General features: G+C 35.9%; 1 protein-coding gene across 14 annotated transcripts in view; it reads left to right on the forward strand.

Annotated features, from left to right (window-relative positions):
• Positions 1–1,233: 1,233 nt before the first annotated feature.
• Positions 1,234–25,403, forward strand: part of LOC110994485 (trithorax group protein osa) — a 71,034-nt gene continuing 46,864 nt past the window's right edge. For 12 of the 14 annotated variants that reach the window (XM_022261135.2, XM_022261147.2, XM_022261144.2 and 9 more), the window contains exons 1-3: positions 1,234–2,423; positions 14,091–14,249; positions 21,533–21,676. In XM_022261135.2, coding sequence (XP_022116827.2) covers positions 1,890–2,423; positions 14,091–14,249; positions 21,533–21,676 — 837 coding nt within the window. In that variant the 5' untranslated portion in view covers positions 1,234–1,889. The remainder of the gene's footprint in view (positions 2,424–14,090; positions 14,250–21,532; positions 21,677–25,403) is intronic. The other 2 variants (XM_022261143.2, XM_045631227.1) reach the window with 1 other exon arrangement.

Below are 25,403 nucleotides of genomic sequence, written 5' to 3' on the forward strand. Positions count from 1 at the left end.
CTTGACCACGACTATGTGACCCCCTCCTGTGGCCAAAGCTGGATCCACCCTTGGTTAAATAGAAATCATAAAGAGCATATGTATAGAAGATATTTTTATAGATGATGCAAACCTTATTTAAAATTACAGTGCAAACTTTACGAGGAGAAAAGAAATGAGGATAACTATAGTTGCTCAAATGACATATTATTAGCTATCTTGCCATTTGAACAAAGTAAACAAAGTAAACAGTCTTAATGCTCATATCCAAGAAAATAAAAATAAATCTTAAATCATAATTTGTATAGCTTACATGCTCATTCTTGTAACTCAATTGAACTTAGTCAATAGTAATCAATATATAATAGATTTGAGACAATTTTCACAAGATGAAGCCAGGAAAATATCTTACTAGTGCCGTAAAACTATCTACGTATATATAACTCAACTTATCTTCCAGAATTGTATGCAACTCTACATTAAAGAAACATCGTGCAAAACTACTACTGAACTATATTGATTGGATTAAAATTAAAATGGTCACATGAGAAAACGAGAGCTAATGATATTCCCATAAAAATTCGTTTAGCGTTGATTCACACCTGTCGAAAATAATTTAATATTTATATAATATAATAATATTAATATTTAATAAAAGACCAGGAGCTGTAGTTATTTAACATATTACACACCTATACGGGAACATACATACCGGTAAATTTGAATCGAATCTACTTATTTAAGCCATTATAACTAGAAGGGTGTTTAATAAGGGATAAAGAGCAGGACTATTTACAATTTACTAGTAAGTGATATTAAATAATTAATATTACTAAACTTCCATTATTATACATTCATCCTGATAAGAATTTTATAAAAAAAAAATAGATTAAAGGAACACAGATGCTAAGGTGTACAGCCATCCTTGTCGCTAAGTATAGACTATGATAATCTGTAGTAAAATAAGGTTTGTGTTGCCATGCTTTACGATTTTAATTTTCTCTGTGTTGGTATTATATTTAAACAAGGCTAAAAATACATCCAGAACGTTATTGACAAAACATTTTGTATTAAAAGAAATATAGTTATGATAAAATTCTTATCTATAGGTCACGCATTTGCCAGTCAAAATAATTAATTGTTGTATATTTTAGGAACTAACCGCTTGTGAAATTCGCTGTGAACATAGCCACAAGCACCAGTTTTGGCGCCAGCGGAAACAGAAAGTTTATAATGTTGGCATGACTGATCTTACTACGTGGTCGCAAATCGCAATGGTACGGAAATGTAAACATGCACAGATAATTTTTTACTTAAAGAATTTGTGACTATAATTATGGGACTAGGATTGAGTTTTACATCTAAACATTTAAATCAATCTAAAATGTATTAAAAACAAAAACATCATTTGTTATTGCAACATTAGTAACTAATATATCTTATTTTTCTGTGACTGATGTGAACATAGGCAAAAGCCTAGTGAAGCGCCGAACAAAAACCAAGACCGCTAATGGCGGACGCTAATAATTTTGGAAGTTTCGTGATTCCGTTTTCAGCCCAACATTCCCCATAGACTTTTGTGAACAAGTTTATTATTAGTGAATTCGTATAGTGTTAAAATGTGTAAGTGATATCAAATGATAAATTTGATAATGACAAAAGCGACCGCTAGCAGTGTAACCTTTTCCATAACCTCGTTTATGCGAATGGAGTAGATATGTGATCGATGTGTGTGCGTCGGTGAACGATTTGTCGTCATTTCGCTTTATAATTCGTGCGAAGTATTTGGGTTTTTAGTGATGGAAGTGTCCGCGTCGCGGTTTTGCAATCCGACGCCCGTTTTCGATGTAACGTAAGTGAGCCGGTCGATCGCGAGAAGTGTTAGCAGAGACGGCCGCCACCAGCCGAACATGGCTGCGACGCAGGCTGAGTCTCAGCGAAGTGAAGCGACCGTAGACCAGAGTCCATCGGAGCAGCTCAGTGAATCTAGGAACGCTCTGTTACAAAACGGCACAGATAAGTCCGTCGGGCGCGTTCCGCTCGATGGCGTTGTGAATACTAAGAGTAAATCGCCTATGTCTGTCGAAGCGGGCCAGCCTCGAGACGGAGGCGAAGCGCCGGGTCATGATCGGTCTGGCGCCGATCAGTACGGGGCCTACAGGTATCCAGAAGGCGCTGACCCGTATTACTCACCTAGGCCCGGCTTCCCTGGTAAGCCTAGGCCGCCTCAACAACAAAGATTCTTTCCGGGCCAAGCTGTATCGCAAGCGCCAGGGCCGACGCCAACTTTGAACTCTTTATTGCAATCTAGTGGCGCGCCACCGCATCGTTATCCAAACAATTATGATCAGCAACAGGGTGCCTATGGCCCCACTCCAGGCTGGCCACCTCCGCGACCTATGCCTCCATACAACCCCCAAGGGGGACCATACAGGAATTCAACAGTAAGTGATTATTTATTAAAGTTCACATTTTAAATATTCAATGTTTGCATTTTGAGTATAAATCTATATTAAGAAAGCATTCGATAATTTTAAAATACTTCCTAATAAACAAATATCCTTTAAAATTATTGGGTGTCATCAAACTTACTGATTTTTATTATGTTTATGTTTCTTTATATCAATTAGCATTTTTAATTTCAATATATATTTCATGAAATACTATTGTTTACTATTAAATATTATTAGAACTCTCGCTCAGGAGAACAGGATCTTAAAGTAGATTACCAAAGGCAATTAATTTGATATTGTACAAGTTGTGAAATAAAATGTGTGTGCAAATTATGATATGAATGTGAAATATTATTTTATTTTTATACTAGTATTTATTAAATCAAATAGGTCGGTCTCTGAATCAGCTATAAAACCTATGCATGTGTGCTTTACAATACTGAAAACTTTTGGTAAGCATTTAGCTATAAATACAAGCAGTTTCTATAAAATATATAATTCTATAGATCAATTTGCTACTAAAACTAAAATGAAAGATATTTCCTTCTTATTTTGTTGTATAAAAAAATTAAGTTCTTTAGTTCACTAGTACACAAAGTAAATGCATTTTCACAACTATTTCTGTGGTTATTTTTTCATAATCTTATGAATCAAGCACTAATAGTTCTTCAATATCTGTCAAATTATAATTTAACTCTATGAAGAGCATTTTAGTTTTACTAAAGAGAAATCTAAGAGATATAAAATGAAGAAAGAAAAAATGAATATCTTGCTTTAGTGCCATTTAATTGACATTTATAATAGTTTTTGCATATGGAATGATTTTTAATCTCTAAAATTTGTCTCTATATAATTATCACACTATTAAAAAAAATGTATGCCGACAAAATCTGTTATATAAACATCAAAGGGACTACTCATATTTGTTTGTAAAAACCGATAGTTGTAACAGCCTATGACATACTTATTAAGAACATAATATAATAGAATTCAGCTGGGACCTTCGTTTTTGGAATTTAACTGGTATGTTGTTACAAAAGATGTCATTGTAAACAGTTTTGACTGTACTACACCATTTATAAAAATAAAACTTGACTACAACTTGTCTTGTCACTTGGGTTATGGGATAACAGAGACTCAAAAGTGTAGGACATATCCTTTCCTCCTTTCTTGACAATGGAATATAGCACTTTTGTAATATTTTTGTGAGTTTAAGTATTATCTATTCTTTCTGCTAGAGTAGACTTCTGGGTATGAGCTGTTGATGAAAGCAAACAATGTTTTGTTATTTCCATATTTTTTGAAGTCCCATAATGTTTAATGATTCAACATTTTAGGACGGATATATTTATTTACTGTTTGGTTGATAATTTTTACACAACAAACTTGTATTATCCTAGCCTGTATTTATAACTATAAAAATAGATTGTTTTTACTGCACTTTTTCACTGCTGTCGATGAAGAAATTTCCAGTAGGTACTGAATAATGTAAGTCAAACATGGTTGTATGGTGCTATGAGGTAATCTAGAGGTGCATTAGATGACCTCTTACTTATTTTGTTTTCTGAAAACAATTAAAAAATACCTAGTCAATTGCTACTTAGTTTCCGTGTGGTACGGTTGTTTAGTAAATGGACGAAAATTGGAACTATCAAAACATTGCGTAACGAACGTATAGAGGTAAAAAGAAAAACCTGTGCTGGAGAAATAACAAAGCTAGCCGTCGCTAGCGGATATAAAAACGAAAGTGCAGCGATAGTGAAAGTTTGATGTGTAGGCAAATATTACTCGCTTCCAGGAGATTTGTGCGTTCGTCTTCTCATTTACAAAACGTCCTAAGAGCGGGAACGCAGCCGTACTTCAGTGTCGTGGCGTTCTCTCATTACAAGCATACATTATGTAGAAGCGCAGCCAGAACGGAGCTTGTGTTTGACGGAATCAACGTAAATGTAACTTGACGGCTGGCACATGTATCTCGTGCAGCTTTATACGATTATGAAAGGGTTGTGTAAATCGGTCGTCATTCGGGTTATTACTTGGTCTTCGCATTAAAAATAATTTCTAGGTTTCAATAATGATGATACTCTAAATCAACAACTTTTTTGTAAGACGTCATCCCGTCTACATCATAGACTGGAAATGAAACGAGGAGTACAACTATAGTAGCAATGGCTATTAACTGAAAGCAGCCTTAGTTACCTTTCTTTTTTTGATGTTCATAAGTGCACATTATGTTACCGATGATAATGATTTTTATTTTTGTAATAGTGGAGTTACTTTGGCAAGCAGATACTTTTTTTAAGATGAAGAGCCTAGATGCCTTTGCTAGGACCCTTGCCAGGTTGCCCAAGTTATACCAGCCATATTGCATTTTCATTTCATACTCTGTTTATAGGCAAATAATGTACATGGCACTAATACCTCGTTCTCTAAAGACGATAACAAATTGAAGTTAGCGTGGTGGTTGTTTGCGCGGATCGCCATAAAACAATGCATCGAGCACGTGCCTGTTTACACTTTGAGTTCACATTCAAGGTCGTACGCATTTGTAAGGATGTACCTCTGTAGGTTGGCCGGCCAACAAATACCGGTTACGTAACGTTGTCCCACTTCCCACAATGCGGTTCTTCCGTTCTTCAAAGCTTTGCAATTATTGCCTACAAGTTGCGCGGTGGTCGAAATTCCACACTTTTCATTCTTAAGTTTAGATGATTTGGGTATTGATTAAAATAAAACTAACTAGAATTTAGTTGGTGCAGGGATACAGTAGACTTAGTTATCTGATGGATTAGTGATCAGTAAATCTATATGCCTTATATTTGGAGTGCCAACTGTCACGGTTGAATCTGTTATGACGACACTTATTTTGTGAATGGCTGAAGTGAACGAGTATTGCGGAATTAGTCATTTATCTCGGCTTGTTGTTTACCCACAATCGCATTAGATAGTTGTCGATAAGGAGACACGTGGTTGCGGGGTCGTCGACCCGATATACTCGTGCTCGCCGACAGCTCGGTAATAATAATAAAATGTTTCCGTGCGACTGGTTCAAGGGCGAGCCGCTGATATCGGCGCCCGCTATATTTAGATTTAGATGCGTGATGGGATGTGTGGAATTTGATTATGATTAAATTCAGGAAGATATGTTGAGAATGTCTAAGGCGGTTTACAAGATGGTCAAGTCGATAGCGGTAGTGTGTACATGTTTCAGGGGAAAACTATAACTAAGCATCCATTTGCTCACAAAGCTCTTGATTATCAATTAACGTCCTAGTGATCGATATTCTATTCTCTTCGTATTTAGGGCGGTACGTGGTGCGTAGTTCAGCCCGAGTAAATTTCGCTCTCGCTTTCGTATTGCAATAGCGGTGTGTACATGAAAACGAGATGAATGGGCCGACGGAGATCGTTCATTCTGAGTCCGTGATGTTGAATTCGTAAAATCAATGATTATGTTCTCGGACTAACGTTTCAGTCTACCTCAATCTCACTGATCATATATATTTCCACGCAACTTTCATGACATCGATAACAACGATTCCTTTGGTATAGTCTACACACAGCGACGCCGACTGTAAACGCTGTTCCAGTTAACGAATCACAATTTGTCCTAGAATAGTCCAACCAATAGTCTTGCTCTTTACCAAACGGTAATCTCGGGTCAGTCCTTAAACTTTGTTACGCTAACTGAGAATCAAAGACCTTGACATCTCAATCTCGCCGACAATTTAACAAAGCTCATAGTCGTAAACCAGAGCGAACTTGACCTACGTTTAAACATTCAGTTTTTTATAAGTAAGTTCAATTCGAAATCAAGATTCATATTCGCGGACAAAAACGTCACTCGTCACGTGGCCTGCATTCATTCATACAATATGTTGTAATGGGGTCGTTAACCGTCGTGACGTCACGTAATTGCCAGTCCCCTGTACCAGTCGTCGACTACAATCAAAACGACGGATTATTAACAAGGGAGACCCGTATAGGTCAAGCTCATCATTGCCTACTAAAGCTTAATCGACACCGGCACGTGCTATAATTGACTTAATTATTAGCGCCACCGCTAATTAGACTCCAAATCGTTTTTATGTAGACAAAAATATCAGGTAAAATAAATGTGTTTCTTTTACATAATTGCTAGATCCCATCCCATTGAAGTATCAATTTGAAAACTGTAAATAACGTCCTTATTAATTGACTTTTGTAAGCAACACGGTAAAAGCAAGCAAGTTTCACCCAGTTACAGACGGAAGATATATCCTGGTAATATATTATGGTCCTGTACGTGCTTTATACATAAAATTTGTTGGTAATCTATTGAATAATAATCAAAATGAAAGCACAATTCAAGCTGTTATTTTTTTTACCAGGATATATTTTTACACTATTTAAGTAGTAAAGTTGTTGTTATTTATCTTAATAAATAAAAACTAACGCTGTTATCGCATGAAAAATATAATTAAACTTAACCTCAATAATGCAAACGATATGACGTAACTCGCATCGATAATGTATATGAATGCAAAAGGGGCCACTGCCAAGGACCTTCGTCTGAACGCAGTCAGAAAGGTAAATGACTTGTGTATACCTACATTCTATAATCTACTGAAGTGTTTCAAAGACGTCACGAATTATTTATGTGAGTTTCGTCTTTGGATACTCTTTGTTCCGCTCATTTCTTACATAAGGTTTATTCATGAATGCTGCCAATATTTTGATGTAATGGGTTGTAACGGGTTATGCATCATATTCTTACATCATATTATGTGTGATACATTTCATAGATGTTCCATCTTATAAGAGTAAGAGATATGGGACTTCATACTAAAGACGCAATTCTTGAATGAGCGCTATTCTGCGCTAACGGCTAATTGATGACAAAATGATGCTGATCATATTCTATCTGCTTGCTGTTAAGAACAGTGACGGATGTTATACCACCATAGGCGTGGAGTATCATTAAATCAGGCTTTACTTTGCTTGATTGATATTTGCCTATGAAAGAATGCAAATCAATTAAAGTTTTGTATTACTTATTCCAGCTCATTCAAGAGTGTTATGACGGGAATGAGTTCAATGAACGAAAAGTAAATGACTAAATTCGATTTGTCAATGACACCATATACACAGAGGGGTGAATTTTTCTTTAATCCAAGCTGTTTGTACATAGCGGAACGGGTGGCTATACATTTATACCTACATTAAAAGGTCACGACCGCCGCTCTTATGTACCCGAGATACTAAGTACCTAAAGGGAGTTCTTTATTGAAGTCTTGGTTGGGAAAAGGGGTTGTTTTATTAGGTCAGTAACACTCGTAATCCGTTTGTTTACACTTGTTGCGTGTGAGTAATCGATTTGTATGTCACGATAATATCTTGAAGTCTTAACACAATTTGTTGTGTCAAATGACAGTAAATTAAGCAAAAGTGAAAAATCACAATTTGCTTTTTATAATTAGTAATAGTCGTAAGGATTTATTCCAGCTACGGTGCTTACCTTAAAATATTGAGACGTCATGAAAGCTATCGACAACAAAATTTGTCTCGAAGCCTTTGCTTTCCGGGTACTAAAAAATTGGCAATAATTGAATGAATGACATTTTTTTTAAGTCAAACGAAGAAATAAATGATGTTACCGAAACGTTAAAAGCACTCATCTTATGTTTTTAAATTCTGCCTTCTGTCTATAGAAAGCTGTTGAGTGACGTTAAATGACGAGTTAAATGCTTGCACATACGTGGTCTTTTTAGACTCAGCCTAATATTCATGCAATAAGTGCTCTATTAGGTCAAGTAAAATTTAATAGCTATGCACGGCACCTGTTGCCCCGTGACTTTACCTTGTTACTCTGAGCTTGACATTTACGGTCTACATGACGGTGTAGACCAAAATAACGTTCTGTAACCGCATAACTGCGTAATGATCTCCATGAATAGGATCGCAGTTATATTAAACATGTTAATATATTGTTTTATTTTAGTTACTTGTTCAGTTTCCTTTAACAAAACGTGGATCATCTATAAGTATTTACATGCGCTAATGTAAGTTTGAATTTTTTATACATAGAGGAAGAGATGTTACAAATAAATTTGTATTAGATAGACTAAAAACATCTGTTTTTGCACCTTAATAATATCATACTATTGGCTATGATTCTTAACGGATTGTCTTCGTGGACAGTAAAAGTCACCTTCAAGTCATCTTCACTCTTGTTTAAATTTTCGTAAAGACTGAATTATTTTCTATGCTATACTTCTTGCGAATCGGGAGGAGGCAACAGCTGATGACTGTGATGAATACGTTTTACGTCCCATTGTCGATACTACAAGAAGCATAAAAAGTAAACTAAACCGGTCAGTGGGCTTTTATCGTCTCGGAAGCTTCGTTGGAATAAAGTAATAATAGTAATAACGTTCAATCCCATCTCATTCATTTTCTCTTTTTCTCACAACAATACAGTTATGGCTCGGCTTTTTTGTAGATACGCAAAGGGATAGCCCGACGGCGTTTAATATGTAAAGGAAGGCAAGGTTACACTCACACATGGACAGAGCATGTATGTGTAATGTGCGTATGTAGTGGAGGGAATTCCCAACTTTTTACAAACACAATCAAAGAGTTATGTAATGTTTGCTCGTATCCGCCAGCGTCGACGTTAACAGGCTGCTACTGTTTGTATGAATGCCGATATTATACATACATTACCGGCGTCTTCATTAGTCATAGGTCATTTTCATTTGTGTTTACCAGTCATTATCTTATATATTCATATTTTATATTACACTTACAAAATACGTACATAAGTATACTTTCTTCGTTAATTACAGCACTACTTTATCCATTATACAGGATTTAAAACAGTAACAGTAAAGTACCCGTTTTAGTTTTTTAAACCTTGTGACAGATGATTTGCTGTAAATAGATTTCTTAATTCGTGCTTACTTATGTTTTTGATTCCTTAAAGTTTCTCATTCTTTACTCTTGACTTTACTACTACTACTTCTCTAGTCAGTATATTATTATGTATTTCATATCTTGTATGACTCAAAGGAAAGTTGATAATTTCCCTAAAAAAACTAACTTACTAAATAATTACAGTAATATAATTTGCAGTCCTTCTAATAGTCTTCCAATTAACCGCTGTGCTTGTGCTTCTGTGTGGCAAAAGATGCTAGCTAAACATGTTATAACTAAAAGCCGCAAAAATGACGGCTATTTTTATAATGGCAGCCCTACGCGACTATTAAACAGGTCGTACTTGTCTAATATTCCTTTATTTATGTTCGCCTTTTCTTTACGGGTTGTAAAAGCAGTGATAGAAATATCGGAACTAAAACTGCTGTTTTGAGTTTAAACGTCAGTTTTTAACCGTCACATTGCAAAACAAAGCTTTGTAACATTTAATTAATATTAAAGTTGTATTACTTTTGTCAAGCTCTCCGTCTAATTAATAGATATCAAAGTTTTAACTAATTTGTGTATAGGCTAAAGTATCTGAGTGTCGACTAAAATGTATTGTTCATAAAATAAATCGGCCAGTGTTTTTTTTGTACTAAAAGTACTTGCGCGAACCATGAAGTTAAATGCTGGCCGAGTCGCATTTGCTTTTGCATGTAATGTAGAGTTTCTTATTCTTCTGTCTTAAACAGTTAACATAAAAACGTCCATCCCATTTATATACTCAAATAAACAGCACCAGTTTCGATTTTTAGAACATTTGAATTTGATATTCGAAAACATGTATAAATGTGCGTGCGTAAAATTTTTCTACCTATTTATCTTTGATTTATCGAAAGTATCTAATTATTCAATGACTGCATTATCCATACAAAAAAAATGAAAACTAATTAAATCAATATTTAAGGAAACCAATGGCAGTTACATATAAATTTAGTCATATATGTTTCGTTGTGTTTTTTACTCTATATTCTAATTGCTAGTTTGTTGATACATATGTAATTTAGAATTACAAAAAATCAAGAATGTGAGAAATACAAAGATGCTCGAAGTATATATAGGGGATCTAATTAATATATGTGTTAATTGAAAGGAAATATTTTTATCGGATTCTTTTTATAAGGGAAAAGCACAATAGAATCCCAATCTTATTTTAATAATTTGCACTGTCTCGAGGAAATGTAAAATACTAGTAAGAGGTGTGAAATGTAAATAGATATAAATGTCCCTACGCAATTGCGCTTACATTATGTTAATGTTAGGGCTGTTGATAATGACATAACTAATAGCTATGTAGGCAAGGCGGCCGTAGAGTTCTAGATCGGAATCCGGTCACATTCCTAACGGTTCGCACTTGCACTATCGACTTGATGGAACTAAATTACTGTGTCAAAACATTTCTGTTTAGTACCTGTAATTCGAAAATACCTGTAAAATTGCAATTTACTCATGACTTTGGACTAAGAATTTAGGACCTGTTTTATTTCGAAAACTACTAAGATGCTTAACTTGACGTTTAACTTTCAGAAAATCTTTAATACCGTCATCTAATAATAAACTTAATATATTTGTACCACGTAACAATTATTTGAATAGATTTAATAGGTATTTTATAAGAACATAAAGATTTTTCTGAAACCAAAATCATGCAAGTATCTTATTCGTCGTCGTATCCATTATATTATAAAAGTTCTGCAGCCACGCCCATCACGAATAAAATCAATCGAATACAAGCGTATATTCATGTCCAGTTATTTTTTTTCCATACACTAAGCATCGGTCGGCAAGAGTAATTTCATATATGAAACGAAACTACAGTACGTGGAATCTAAACAATACAATTAGCCATTGTTCGATCTTTTTCTTAAAATAAATTCAGTTACAGAATATTTCATGTAGCACCTATAAATAATATTTTACATCATGCTAGCAATTAACTCTAAAAAGTTAAAAACTATTAATATGCATACGAAATTACGATCACATATACATCACATCACAAGTACCTACATTAAAAATTAATTAAATAATTTAATGTATTAGAAATGTGATGTTTTCAATTACACAATAGAAAATCACCTTATTTATTTATTATTAGTAACTGTTCCTAAGGTTGTTAATACACCTTTAAATTATAGATTTGTAGCAAGTTACACAAATAATTCAATTCCATTTTAATATTTACTTAAGCGTAAATGATGTTTCAGCAACCATGATAATAATTTTAATACGGAACTTCCCTTTTCGAAAGCCCTTTTAGTTAACTAGGTCATTGAAATGTTCATTTTGACGATGTATTGTAGAGGGAAATTCTCGAAGGGGCTGTATATTTATGTCAGTTAGGGGAACTTGTCTGCTCTATACAGTATGTAAGATTGTTTTATTAACGTGCACGCATGTTGTATTACGATATTGGCCAATAAATTAGTAACGTTACATTGATCGTAATGCATTGTTCTCGTATGATATTGATAGTGCGTGGAAATAGGTGCGTATGGGACAGGGAATGCGCGGGCTGCGCACATACCCGCGGGTCAATTACTGCATAAATCAATACGGATGTCGCCCTATGCGGTAGCTCTTTGTTCCATTCGACTGGAGATACAAGGCCCGTCTCAGTGGTTCCAGCTCTGTCCGGAAAACTCGCTGAGGTATCGCGGGGTCGGATGATTACTTATTAACGTAGGTGGAGGCTGGCTCGGGCGGGCCGCATATAGCTCGTCGCGCGATCGATGCAGTGTCCGCCAATGGCGCGCTGCCGTCGAGCCCTGCGCAACCCTCGCGCTAGCCTCCCTCACGCCGCACCCCGATAACACACCGCCCTCATAAATCATTGAATCGTTCATAAAATACCCAAATATTCGTAAAAACGTATCCCTAATTGCCATCCAAACTCTTCGTATCTGCTGACTTGTCCGGCGTACCTTGTTTTGTCGCAACGGCGGTCTTAGTTTTGAAATGTAAAATATTTTTATCAAAAGAGCCGACCCATTCCCGGCGCTCGTTTGCCTCGAAGCGGGGTTCGTACGGAATAATTGAATTTTCATCATAGAACAAAATGAGAGCTGAAAACTGAAACGGGGCGGCATTGTTGGCACAGCGAATTACTTCGGACGTCAATTATTTAGACGTTTTATCTCGTTGAAAATTGATATAACAGTAAAGGCATGTTGATTTTATTGGTAAAACGAGGCTTTTATACGTTAGTAAAAGGGGTTTGTTATGTTAATGTGTAATGTAGAGCGTAGGTAGTATATACTTTAAGTAATTGAGGTGCTTTTGTTAAATTAATAATGATTGATATTTATCATTTATAACCAATCCAATTGTGGACTGAAAACTATGCAACACGGAAAAAGTGACTTAGTGTCGTAAAGGCACAGCGTAAACTTCATTAGTGTAAAAATCGACATTACTACTTATAAGCTCTCTACCTCTTAAACAATATACTGGCATTGTTAAGAGCAAAATAAAATAAAATTACTATTTTTCTTGTAGCCATAGTATATGCTGTGGACATATACAAAGTATATGTATAGCTATGGCCAATACCAAACACAAACACAGAAACCACACACAAACCTTTGCTATTTTAAAATTTTTGTTTTAAAACACAAGAAAACAAATTTGTTGTTGCCTATTAGAATCCTTTTTATATTATGCAACCCTTGTATTAAACGCTAACGTAAATTACGTCTATGATAATTAATAACATAAAAGATCTTATAGCTGATATACCTGGTGGTACTGAGAAATTAAAAAAAATCGGAAACTTTCAATTCGTTAGCGTTTTAAAAGTATATAGTTTAGTTTTAGGTTTAGTTTTGAAGTTAAAAATGGAGTTAACTAAAATAAAAAATTAATAATTATGGGGACTTCTTACTACCTTTGTATGTTGGGAGCATTATACAACGTTGGTTCCTAATGAGACCAGGTAATCAAACCCAGGCAGGGTTTCGGTTAGAGGTATAGTGCAACCAGAATATCACAAAAATCTGCCATGTATCTCCCTCTTTACTCTCATATTATTTAATATATTGATTTAAAATGGATTATGCCATCTAATATATAAAATATTTAGTGTTGTCTTTTATTAACATAACTTTTACACATTTAAAGAAAACACTTTTTTACGGATTATAGAAATACAATAATACATAACTATAATCCGTAAAAAAGTGTTTTCTTTAAATATAAAATATTTGTGTCCCATACTCCTCTAATTTTAGAGGCTCGACCCATTCTTATGAATTTTTTATGCAAATTCTGTAAGTCATCAGCTACTATCTATCTTTCAAATATCTAAATGATAACACCCCAATTTTTATATGATAGATATTTTTTTAGTTTTTATCTTTGATACAGCATACCTACATACAAAGACTTTTGTATGTAAGAAAAAAGACCTTTAACTTTCATATACCCTCTACGATCAACCACTATATTGTATATAGTATATATAGAGAAAATCACAGAGTAGTCTCAGCGCATAGCAAAATATCTTACCATTCATCTTAGTATGTACTACAAAGGTAGGCTAGGCATTAAGGAGAAACGAAGGTCATCTGCCCAGCTGGTATACCTATAAAATTTCACGTTTGCAAAGTAATCTCGAAATATTGCAAACAACTGTCAACATATATCAACAATAGCGTACTTTGTTATTAGCTGACAATTATTGATTTTTTACTATTGTTACAGCCGCCTCGTGGTTACGGCGGGCCACCATACGGCGCGGGCGCTCCCGGAGGTCCGCAACAACCGCCAGGCGCGTACGGACCGCCAGGCTCATATCCGCCGAGGTACCCACCAGGTCCTCCTGGCGCGCCTAATTCAAGACCTCCCTTTTCACCGCATCAGGTATGTTTCATTTCTTAGATTAAAGAAAAGTATTTGTATGATTTTAAAGAGCAGTGTTGGCTTCAGCGTCCGACTCTCATACCTGAGATCGTAGGTTCGGTCCCGGACTGTGCACCAATAGACTTTCTTTCTATGTGCGCATTTAACATTTGCTCTAACGGTGAAGGAAAACATTGTGAGGAGACCCAAAAATAGTCGACGACGTGTCTCAGGCACTGGAGGCTGATCACCTACTTGCCTATTAGATTTAAAAATGGTCATGAAACAGATTCAGAAATCTGAGACGAAGACCTAAATAGGTTGTAGGGTCACTGATTTATTTTATTTTTTATTTGTATGATTAGAAATAGGCTGTTTATTGGAAAATTGTATTACGAAACATCCATAACACAGATCTTAGTTTGACTTAGCGCTTAAGAAACTAAAAAAACATCTTTACACTGATGGTCAGTATGCGGAATTTACAATTTTTTAATCTTAATATTTAAAAAAATATGCAAAACATTTAAAAAAGACATCGACTTTCGACGTAGAAAATATGATTATTTTAACTTTGTATTTACTTAAGATACCGAAAAATACTTCATCGAAATGAAGATTCATCTGACTCTGCACGCTTTGAAATTAAAATGAACTTCAATTAAGCTTAGAAGGACCCTTCATGGTCATATTACACGATTCATGTTTAAGACGAAACTAGAGAGCCTCGAACGTTTCTTAGAAACGTTGAGCTGGCGTCGCGGCGGCGCGTTCGCATCGGAGCCTCATCCACTCACGTGAACATAAACGATCTATCACTCTTCACAACTCCCTTAAGGCAAATCAGCTTATGTATCCAAGTCTGTAAGGCCTACAATCGCTTGATAATGATGCCTTCGAATGACGTAAGCCGTTCTGCGCGCTCGCTGACGTAAGCTCGTTGTGCAACGAAGCCAGAGGTACGTTTTGAAGGAGGGCTCTTGGAGCGAGCTCGCGTAGAAATCGACGTTAAGAAACGCTCTGACAAGACGCAAGGTCGTTTTGAAATCGTGCCTTCTGGTTAAATGTACAAAGTACCATGTTTATCTAGTATATTAATAATTCTGACCCATTCTTTGTTTAAAGTTTGGTAATATGTAGCTTTATTTAAAGAATTTTTTAAAATGAAGCGGTAATTTAAACTATAAAGCCTTTAAACACAGTTAAGGTATAAAAGGTTACCCGTAAAATTTGGCTATGGACTACCTTTTTATTGTAGTTGCACTTTACCCTTAATATTTTATTAGGGCGGTCTGGAAGAGATAGCTTGTTAGCTATAAGGCCCCCCGTTCCATCCCTAATAATAAATGTTATTTGTTTTTCTTTTAATATAACAAAGTTTAAATATCAAAAAAGAAAATAAACTTTAAGTTGACTGAAATTGGTTAATTTTTAAAAACTGAGGAATTTAAAACATCGTAATATGTCTATAGGACAGAAACTACGGGCCTATCCTAGTTTATGGAGGAGGGCGCGGTATTCTCTTATAACGGTTTTTTTGAACAATTCTAAAACTAGGAAGACGATTTTTATAAACTTTTTATTTTAATTTCATTACAATACAACTGAAACAGTCAAAACTTATTACGTACTTGTTAAATAATTATGAATTTTACAGAACAGAAATATTACTTTAAAAACCTCCACCACTGAACTTATTTCAGCAATAACTGATTAGCCATTGATATCTCACATCTTCATGTCATCCGTTTATTTGCCTATACTGGGAGGGCATTCCTGTATAGGCAAATATATATTTGCCTCATCCGTTATGAGGACAGTCAATACATTCTATTGACTGTCACCAGACTGACTTTGGGTTAGCAGTTTATAGACTTGTAATTCATATTTTCACTTATTACTGCGTTGAAGCCTGAGCTTCTGTAAAATAGGAATGCTGTACAAAGTAATAGAATTTAAAAGTACCTCATGTATTTTGGTTGTTCAGCGCCAGACATGTTATATGTTAACATGTGTTATTGATTGTAGAATATACTTGTATTTGAAATCCTGGGTCTGATATAATTCGGGAGAATGAAAATTTTTTATCTAACTTACATGCTTCTTTACTGAGCAAACGTCGATCTATGGTAGTGGAATTCTTGAATCATTGACACTTTTGTGGGGGGGTTTCCTCTCGTCTTATTTCGTAAAATATATTTTATACGAATCTCAAAGGGCTATGTTTGTTAATACTCAGTTAAAACTGAATAACACATCGTCGTGTCGTCGGGATGTTTCTTTTCGATGGAGTGACGTCACGCGTTGTTGAGAGCGGATAGTTAGGCGAGATCCGTTGTATGCGGGTATCGCGGGAATCCGGGCCGCATCCGGGTGCAATGAATGCGACGACGTTTTCAAGGGCGCGCCTCAGGTGATGACGTACGATACGTACCCCTCTGCCTCCTAACCACCCGCGGGTGTACCACCCACCTAATAATGCACGTCTGCGCCCTGTCTGCCGCGTCCGAACCCACTGCAATCTTAAGTACTCCTTTTATGTTTCAACACGCGGATAATTATAGAAAACAACCCATTATTTTCACTTCGCATCACAACGCAAACGCGTATGTTAATAAACAGAAAACAATACCAGTAAATACCCAAATTGTTAAATGGTATTTCTTGAACAGGATTATCAAGTGCAACGTCCTGTAAGTAAAACACAATTAATAGCGTGTCAAGGTTTTGGCGACCATTATTTCCACATATGTTTCACGTGCTCTTTAATTATTAAGTACATTCAGTTGATAGCTCTCTAATTATCATAATAATAGTGGAGGAGAGGGTGGCGGGCCCATCAGCTGAGCGAAAACGAAAGTAAACAGAACTCGGTCAAAGGGTTTGTACTCACCTACCCGCAATATTTATGTGGGTAAAAGGGGGTTGCCCACCCCCAAACCAGTCACCCTCCTTTGATGGATTGGTTGGCGACCGGCGCGGATGGTTCGACTAAAACGACTGAAACACGGCCAAACTCAACTAGGCGTTAGTCCCGATTTCCTGTTACCTCAAAACGAAAAAGTTTTACCTCCAAATTATTCAGCGAAAGTTCTTGGAATTCTTTTTGTTTTGTTTTGCTCGCGGCCACCTCGTAACCCACCCTCAACTTGAAACTTATTCCAGTGACACGGATTGTTAAATAACACTCGTCGTAAAGGTTCAATCTGCAGCTTACGATATAATAAAATCTTTTTATTGCCTTCCCACCTTCTTTATCTTGCTTTTCGGATATTGTTCTAAGTGTCATTGAATCTTTTTATAACGTCACTCTTCGTCCTTTCCTAATGACAGGGAGAATTTGATGAGCATCGACAGGTAGTTAGGTTAGATAGGATTCGGTTTACCTAAATGAGGCTCTGTCTATCCGATGACAATTAGAGACCTGAAGGCGACCCTTTACTATTATAATATATCATCACTACATTAATAAGTCTGTTAGTGTAGTTCAAAGTTATCTTTATTCTAGGACTTAGAATTGCACTGATTTCTATGCCGTTTCTCGCTACTTTTCTCTCGGCACTATTCAGAAGAAGAAAAAAATCCTATCGGGTAAAAAGAAACAGAAAAACACTGAAAAAATATTGTTTTGGATATGCATAGAAAACATGTGTGATAGTACTGTCGGTTGTTAAAGTACGCCATTATTTACTGCTTTTTCGATCTAAATGAACTTTGAATGTGTGAAAAATAGTAGTGACGCTGAATCGCTTAAAACACATGTCCATTTCGTTAGTACTTTTTGTTTTTGGCACGGTGTTAAGGATTCTATTATGCGTATGTTGTGTTCAACTTATCACAATTGTTTCACCAGAAATCGGATACTTGCCTGTGTGAGGAGGGCTAATCAAAATTGAATAAGTTGCAGTTTGAAAGTGTAACCTGTAACTTTTTATTCATATTCACGATGTATCTGTAGTGAAGTTAACGTTGCAATAGGTGCAAATCTCGCGTATCGCTCGGCGTGCAATTATCTCGAGCACCGAAGGGAAATGTGAATGAGTCATCTTAGCCGTTGTGGTAAATATCGTTATCTATGGTTCAGCCTTGAATCGTGACGCGGAAACTAGTTGCCTAGTGAAAGCATTGTGCGATTGATGCAATGAGTCTGACGCGAACTGTGTCGAGGACGTCTCGGTAATGAATGAATGAATGAATTAGACGTGAATTATCATATTTAACGATTTTGTGGAGGTTAAATATTTCAGTGAATTCTACATATAACACTCGGTCGGATCCAAATTGGCAAATTACTCATAGTTCAAAAGAATCAAGTAATCAATTGTAATATCTGTTCCCTATGCCTCATTGCGAGATTCAAAGACTTCAAACTACATATAACATTTTTGCACAGTTCATGTCCATGGACAGAATGTGTCCATTGATATTGTGTCCCTGATAACTACCTATACTGTACAAGTCTGTCGACAATAACGAACTCCTTTTCTGGTAACTGACAAACTATTTACAACATACACACAGTTACTCTATCTCATCGCATATCACTAACAATTGATCAATATACTTACTATAATAAAAAAATATTTTTCGTATCTTAAAAGTCTTTAAAGCTCTAATGTAACGCACAATCTTAGGACCTTGTTATTCTATGAAATTAAAAATCCCCAAAAAATATTTTCTTTTCTTAATAAACGAAACAGGTTTAATATTGTAATAGAATACAATAACGAACTCCTTTCTAGCTGAGTTGTTATTTTTAGTAAGGGCCTAAATGTCAGCCATCACCTGCTGAATAGTATGCTTTTGCTTGAGTTTTTATCCCTTAAGTGAATACTTGTTATTACCGTGCAAGTAACTGCGTATTGAAAATACCTTTTTACGCATTAAAACGTCCAAACACAGGGCGAGTAAAGGGACGAGGAAATGCCCACACATAAATAAAAAGACTTATAAATATAAATGAGTTAAGCGTTACTCGAATAATGAATATGTATTTTTGTTATAATGTTGAATTATCATTATAATTTCAAGTAAATGTTTCTAATTACTTCATTATAACAATTATCCATAATTAGTTTTTTTAGAAAATAATGCGTGTACTTATATGTTTGTAATTAGGTTAATCTTCTCAATAAACTAATAAAAAAAAACTAAAAAAAAAACTAATAAAAACTATGTCACCTAGAACGGGTATTTCATCAAATAACAAATAATTTGATTGAAATAAATACTGTATCATAATTGAAACGTTTAGATATATGGCCGTAATTATTTATCTAACATTTATACTCATTTGATAGGCGTCTCTGAGTACAGCTGTTAGTCTCTTATAAATGTACAATTTACACGTGTTTCACCTCGAGCTCGCTCAACAGTTATTTATAAACGCCGTATAAAACACATACTAGATCGCTGTACTTATTCGTGAGTGCATAATACACGGTCAAGGACAATCGTGCAGTACGCGTCCTATTGTTTCACCACTGTACAGCACTAACTGTTTATTGTATATGTGTGCTATGCTAGCTATAAAGGAGCTTGTTGGTGACTTACTGCAAAATAATTCTTTATTTTTAATAAAATCTTTGCTATTATTGCACTACATACTAATAAAGGCTAATGACTGTTTAAAGTACTGATCTATCCCTACTCTACAGATAGCGTGTAATTACAGTTTGTTGGTAATGATAAAGAATGAGACCGAAGCTATTGAAAAAGTATGTGTTTAAAAGCTATAAAATACATTGTGTGACATAGTTTTATCGGGCGGAGCGTGTACGCCTAGCACTCCGTGTAATTGCTAATAATGGACGTAATATCGTGGGTTCATTTTGTGATGAGCTTACCAGCTACAGGCGACGTGCTGCAATAAAGTGTTTAGATTTCGTTTATCGGCCAATTTAATCTAAGTAGTTGTACAGAAAGTTATTTTTAATGTCTAATTTCAAGATGTGTTATCACTATCGGCGTGGTGAGGTTCTTGAATTAAAAGTTGGAAACGGCGGGATTGTCTGTGTTGGAGAACGCAAAGGTATGATAAACATTGCACCAACCTTAGCAACTGGGGGACATTAATAACGAATATTTTACTATACGTAAAAGGGTAATACGTAATTTGATTAGATTATTATTGTTATTCGGAATTAGTTAATTATTTTAATAGTACATGTAAGTTTTTCGCACAATTATTACTCCTTAAAAATTTGTTTTTAAGGAGTAATAATTGTGCGAGATAAATTATTCAAATCATGGGTTAAAGCAGCTCCAAATTTTTTTATATCGTTCTTTACGACTCGTATGTAGTACCCCAAGTAATATTAAGGAGGCGCATGGCTAAGGCACCCCTAAAAACTCGTACTATTACATGCGTGATGTAAATGATAGTGTCTCAAATCCCAGTGAATTAAATTAGGTTAGGTTAGTTTTTTATTTTTATTTTAAGTGGCGTTTGTGATCAGGCTAGGGTTAGGTTTATGCCAAAAAAAAATTACCTTCTTTCATTCATCCCACAAATCATGATGTTTTCATTAATTTCTATAATATTAAATAGCATGCGTCGTTACATTATTGCCGAATGATAAAAATATGTGGAAAAAATTTAAAGCTTTATGGTAGAGACGTGATATGACAAATTTACCAAAACTAAAGATCCAATACAGACTAAATAAAATGAGAACATTCATAATTGTCTAATAACGACACTAACAATGTATGTTTGTAAATAAATCGATCCTCATGCGTAACAAACAAATCGAAGATAATAAAAATGATTGAGTTCATTCATTGAATTCGCGGTCAAGGACGAACGTCGGGTGTGATTAATAGAGCTATTATTACGTTTACTCAATTAACTCGGGCAAATCTGCCAAACGCCGGCAAGATCGCAAATATTCGCTTTGTTATTGTTTGTCTGACATCATAATGGTAATGCCGCCTGATAATGTTATGCTTTGATTGATTAGTCATTTCGTGCAACATTAGGTGTGATTGCGAACATTTGTATAAATAGAATCTATTTGTATATATACTTTTGATTTCTCCTGTGATTAGAAATGAGTTACTAAATAGAACGCTTGACTTTAATCAATAAAACATACAGTTTCCAAAAATACAATGTTGATCATACGTAAGTGTTTTAATTCCATATTGCGTACCATAATTATGTTTCATAAATCAAATTCATAAAAAATCACGCATAAGCTAAGTCTGAATGAAGGCTTGTCTATGAATATTGGTTTAAGTCCCATCGGGAATGAGTGGGTAGTAGTGCTACAATAAACTTAAATGTTTGTTATTTGTTCCAGGGCTACGAGCGGGGTGGTTCACCACAACCAACTCACCCGCAAGGTGCTCCAAGTCCTGGGTCAGCGCAGGGTGCGCCCGGCGGCCTGTCACCAACTCATGACTCACATCCCTCGCATATGCCACCTGGGTCACAACCACATCAGGTATGTCATTGTTACTTTTTTTAAATACCTTACCATAAGGCATTATGAAACTAAGACAGGCCCTAAAAATGGCAAAGGACAGTCAAATATAAATATAACTTAACTACTGTGTAATATGTGAAATCATAAAATTGTCAGTCTGAAATACTGTGAAAGAATCTGAAATTAATATGAATTGTTAAAAGTTAAAATGATTAAATCTTCCAAAGTGTACATTTATTATAAATATTATAACAACTAATGGATTATACATATTGATAGGTCTTCAGTTAAAATATTATAAAGCTAGTGTTTATGCGAATACATATTATAACCTATTTCGTATAATACTCAGCTAAAAACTGATGCAAACGAGCGGTTGTTATACCGCCCGCTATTTTATGATGAAATTACATATGCTATTAAATAAAATAACGAAAACTGCGTTCATTTATGAACACCATAATATTGCCGCGTTATTTTATATGGAAATCTGTAGCGTTAACGAAATTGCACCTCGAATATGGGACGGTCGAGTAATCCACGAAACTCGGAATGCTTTCGTTATGAACTTTACTGTTATCGCCCCCGTTAAACTGCTAGCAGCGTAAGCAATTTTTTTAAATTACCATCGCCCCAACATTACTATTTGTGTTCTATGGTCGTAATGTTTTTATGGAAACTACCCTTTTTGTTGTTTGTGCTAATGTTTTTTCTGACTTTTCTTTGAGTTTGTTGAGGTTTATTGTGTAGTCGGTAATCTTATTCTTTCAGAGATGAAAACTTATCATATCTACCGATTTCTGAATCGGTATGTAGGTATACAAACTAGTATTACCTACAGTTAAGTCGACTCTTTTTGGCTCGCTTCCGTCCGTAGATTTACATATTTCTCTCATATATGTAAGGAGCACACGTGGCCGGTACTACCGACAGTATAATGGAGACTTAGCGCACATTTGCATTCCGTCTCGTCGTGTTACCGTCCACACAAAAATTTAACATGAATTCTGCATCCTGCAGGCTCTTTCATATTCATTAAATACTGCATATATTGGCCTAAAACATTGAATAGGACTGGCGTCGTTTTCACGTTTTAGAATGTTGAAGGATGTTATATCACTTACCTTTGACACATTTTAACGGGGTGTTTGGAGTTTTAGCAGCTTTGCTTTTAGAAAAGATTTTAAGTCGTGATATATAGCGTACATTTATTCATATAAATGACTTCGAGTTAGTCATTCAGGTTAAAATTATTAATTTATCATATGTTGACATTTATCAAAACAACCGGCCGACAACGCACTCGTTGGGCCCTCTGGCAGTGAATTTCCGTGGGCTGCGCTATTATTTAACATCAGATGAGACTCTTGCCCATTCTAAACAAACAAAAAATACAGCTATCAGTTGATAATTGATACAACTGAACGTTGATGATTAAGTCGTCTTCGTAACTAATATTAATATTACAAAATTAAACTATATATAGGCATCTTTTTTTTTTAATTCCACGCTGATAAAATGCCAAGCAAAAACCCATATTTAATAAACGCGTCACGTCATGTCCTGGGGTGCAAAAATTAAACGTCACTCATGCCATGAAATAGGCGAAGAAGAGCGATGCTGGGTGGGGCCTTTGACTAAATACATGTCAAACTAAACTTGTCATAATTGCAGTTTCTGAGAAGTTGAGTTATCATCTGTTGTCATTCTGCATGTAATTTTTAAAATGATATTAAAAATTCCATTATAACGGAGTTATTATTAATCCTAATCTCGCATTGTGTATTGTGCGCTAGTGATCTATAAGATATTTTGCTTTTGTTGCTACCTTATATGGTTAGCACGTTACCCAAGAATATACCTTAAAATTGGGCAATAAAGAGAAACAAATCTAAAATCTATCTGAGGTGGAATAAAACTCAGAGCGGCTCGGGCGGTTAATACACTACAATGTCAGTGGAGAATTTTGAGAGTCGAGGACCATTCCAGCATCGTGATCGCTCGAGAGTCGTACGGTCGAAATGAAACGTCGTATCTTATTTTATGATTAGCGGCTCGAAAGCGCTTTGTAATTTTGTTAGTTCCGCCTTTCTGGTGCTGGGGGCGAGTACAGCGAGCGGAGATCGATGCAAGCGTTGCGAGCGAGTGTAAGAGGGATGGAGATACCCGGCTCTCGCTCCGTCCCTGTCGCTCGAACCGCCTACTAGTCAGCCATGTTGCGCTCGACCTGCGTTCGAGCCCGACCGCCATTGTAGCATTTGTAGCTAGTGATGTTCATGGGCCTCGCTCGATGCTATTGTAAACGTTTTTATCGTTCCCAAACGTATAGCTAACCGACGCGACGGCTCTCTTATTACGGCCTCTATTACTTTATGAACGTTGCAGCAATTGAATGTTTTAATATTGTAGGCTCGTACTGATATTAAACGAAATATGTTTCCTTAATTTATTATAATTGCTAAAGTACCCTTAATGACGTTTTGATGGGTTTAGGATAATTTAATTATGTTATTTATTTGAAACTGTCGATGAAATATTTATCGATAGCAATTAGGGCTGTATATGTGTAGGTACGGCTCCGGAATTAAAATGTCAGACGTGCAGCAACGCGGGCGAATAGGGGGGCGGAAGGGGAGAGTGCGGGGGGCAGCGTTATTAATAACCATAAGCCGGCAGACGCACGAACGTCCAGAGGGGCCATGCTGCGCGGTAATGAGGAATCACTAATTATATTTTACTGGACTCTAGCACTGAAACAACATTAATTACACTGGTCTTTTATTACGAATATCCTAATAAATCCAATTTAAATTAATTTTGTATCGATAACTCATGTAATTATTCTTTATCACAACATTATTGTAAGCACACTGCCATTGGTTGTCCGGAATGTACAACGGTCTAAATTGGATTGCTCGAGGTACTGGACAGAGACTGACAAGATATTGTGTGCCGCCGCGGCCTGGGTCTGCCCGTTTTATATTCCCCTACAGTGAATGCTTCGCTGTGTGCGACAGCTTTGTCATTCCCTAGTCCCCCGCTCGCTTCGTCAGTAAAAACTTTAGACATTATTTTATTGAGAGACACGTTGTTTGTCAAAGGCTCGTGTAGTCAAATGGCGTTCTGTGGCTCTATGTTCTATGCAGAACTTTTTAATTCACCATTCAAAAAACACATTATTGAAAACATAAATTGAACGTTGAATGCGGTCGGACGTGAAAGACTATTTTGAATTTGCCCGACGATAATGAGTTTCCTTTATACGGCAGTCGAGTTGCGATCGCTCTTTCATTAAACAACTTTTACTCGATTTAATCTCGTCATTGAGTCGGAACTCGTATTCGCTGTCGAGGAGTTGTCTTTGTTTAAGGAGCTACGTAGAGTGGCGCGGGGTGGAATAGCGGATGGCGGATAGTGTAACAAACTGCGAAATGTTGTAGATTCCGGCAACTTTAGCCCGGCTTGGAAGTCGGAGCGCTGACTATGGCGCTGTAGAATGTAGTCTAGCTACGTGGGGGTTGTCGGGAATTGCCGTGCCGGATAAATTATAACGCTCTCTCCCTTTTGCGAACCTCGCAAAATAATACATTTGAATTTGTTACTGAAAAGCTCCCGCTCGCCTTTGGTCTGTCATGATTTTATTCTCAGTTTATGAATGGGTTTCGTGTTATTTATTGTTCTAATGCTAGCTTTAAATTCGAGTTGTAATTTGTACTGTGAATTGAAATGTTTTTAACTTTTAATG

Source organism: Pieris rapae, chromosome 14, assembly GCF_905147795.1.
Source record: "Pieris rapae chromosome 14, ilPieRapa1.1, whole genome shotgun sequence".
In the NCBI taxonomy this organism is placed as follows: domain Eukaryota; kingdom Metazoa; phylum Arthropoda; class Insecta; order Lepidoptera; family Pieridae; genus Pieris; species Pieris rapae.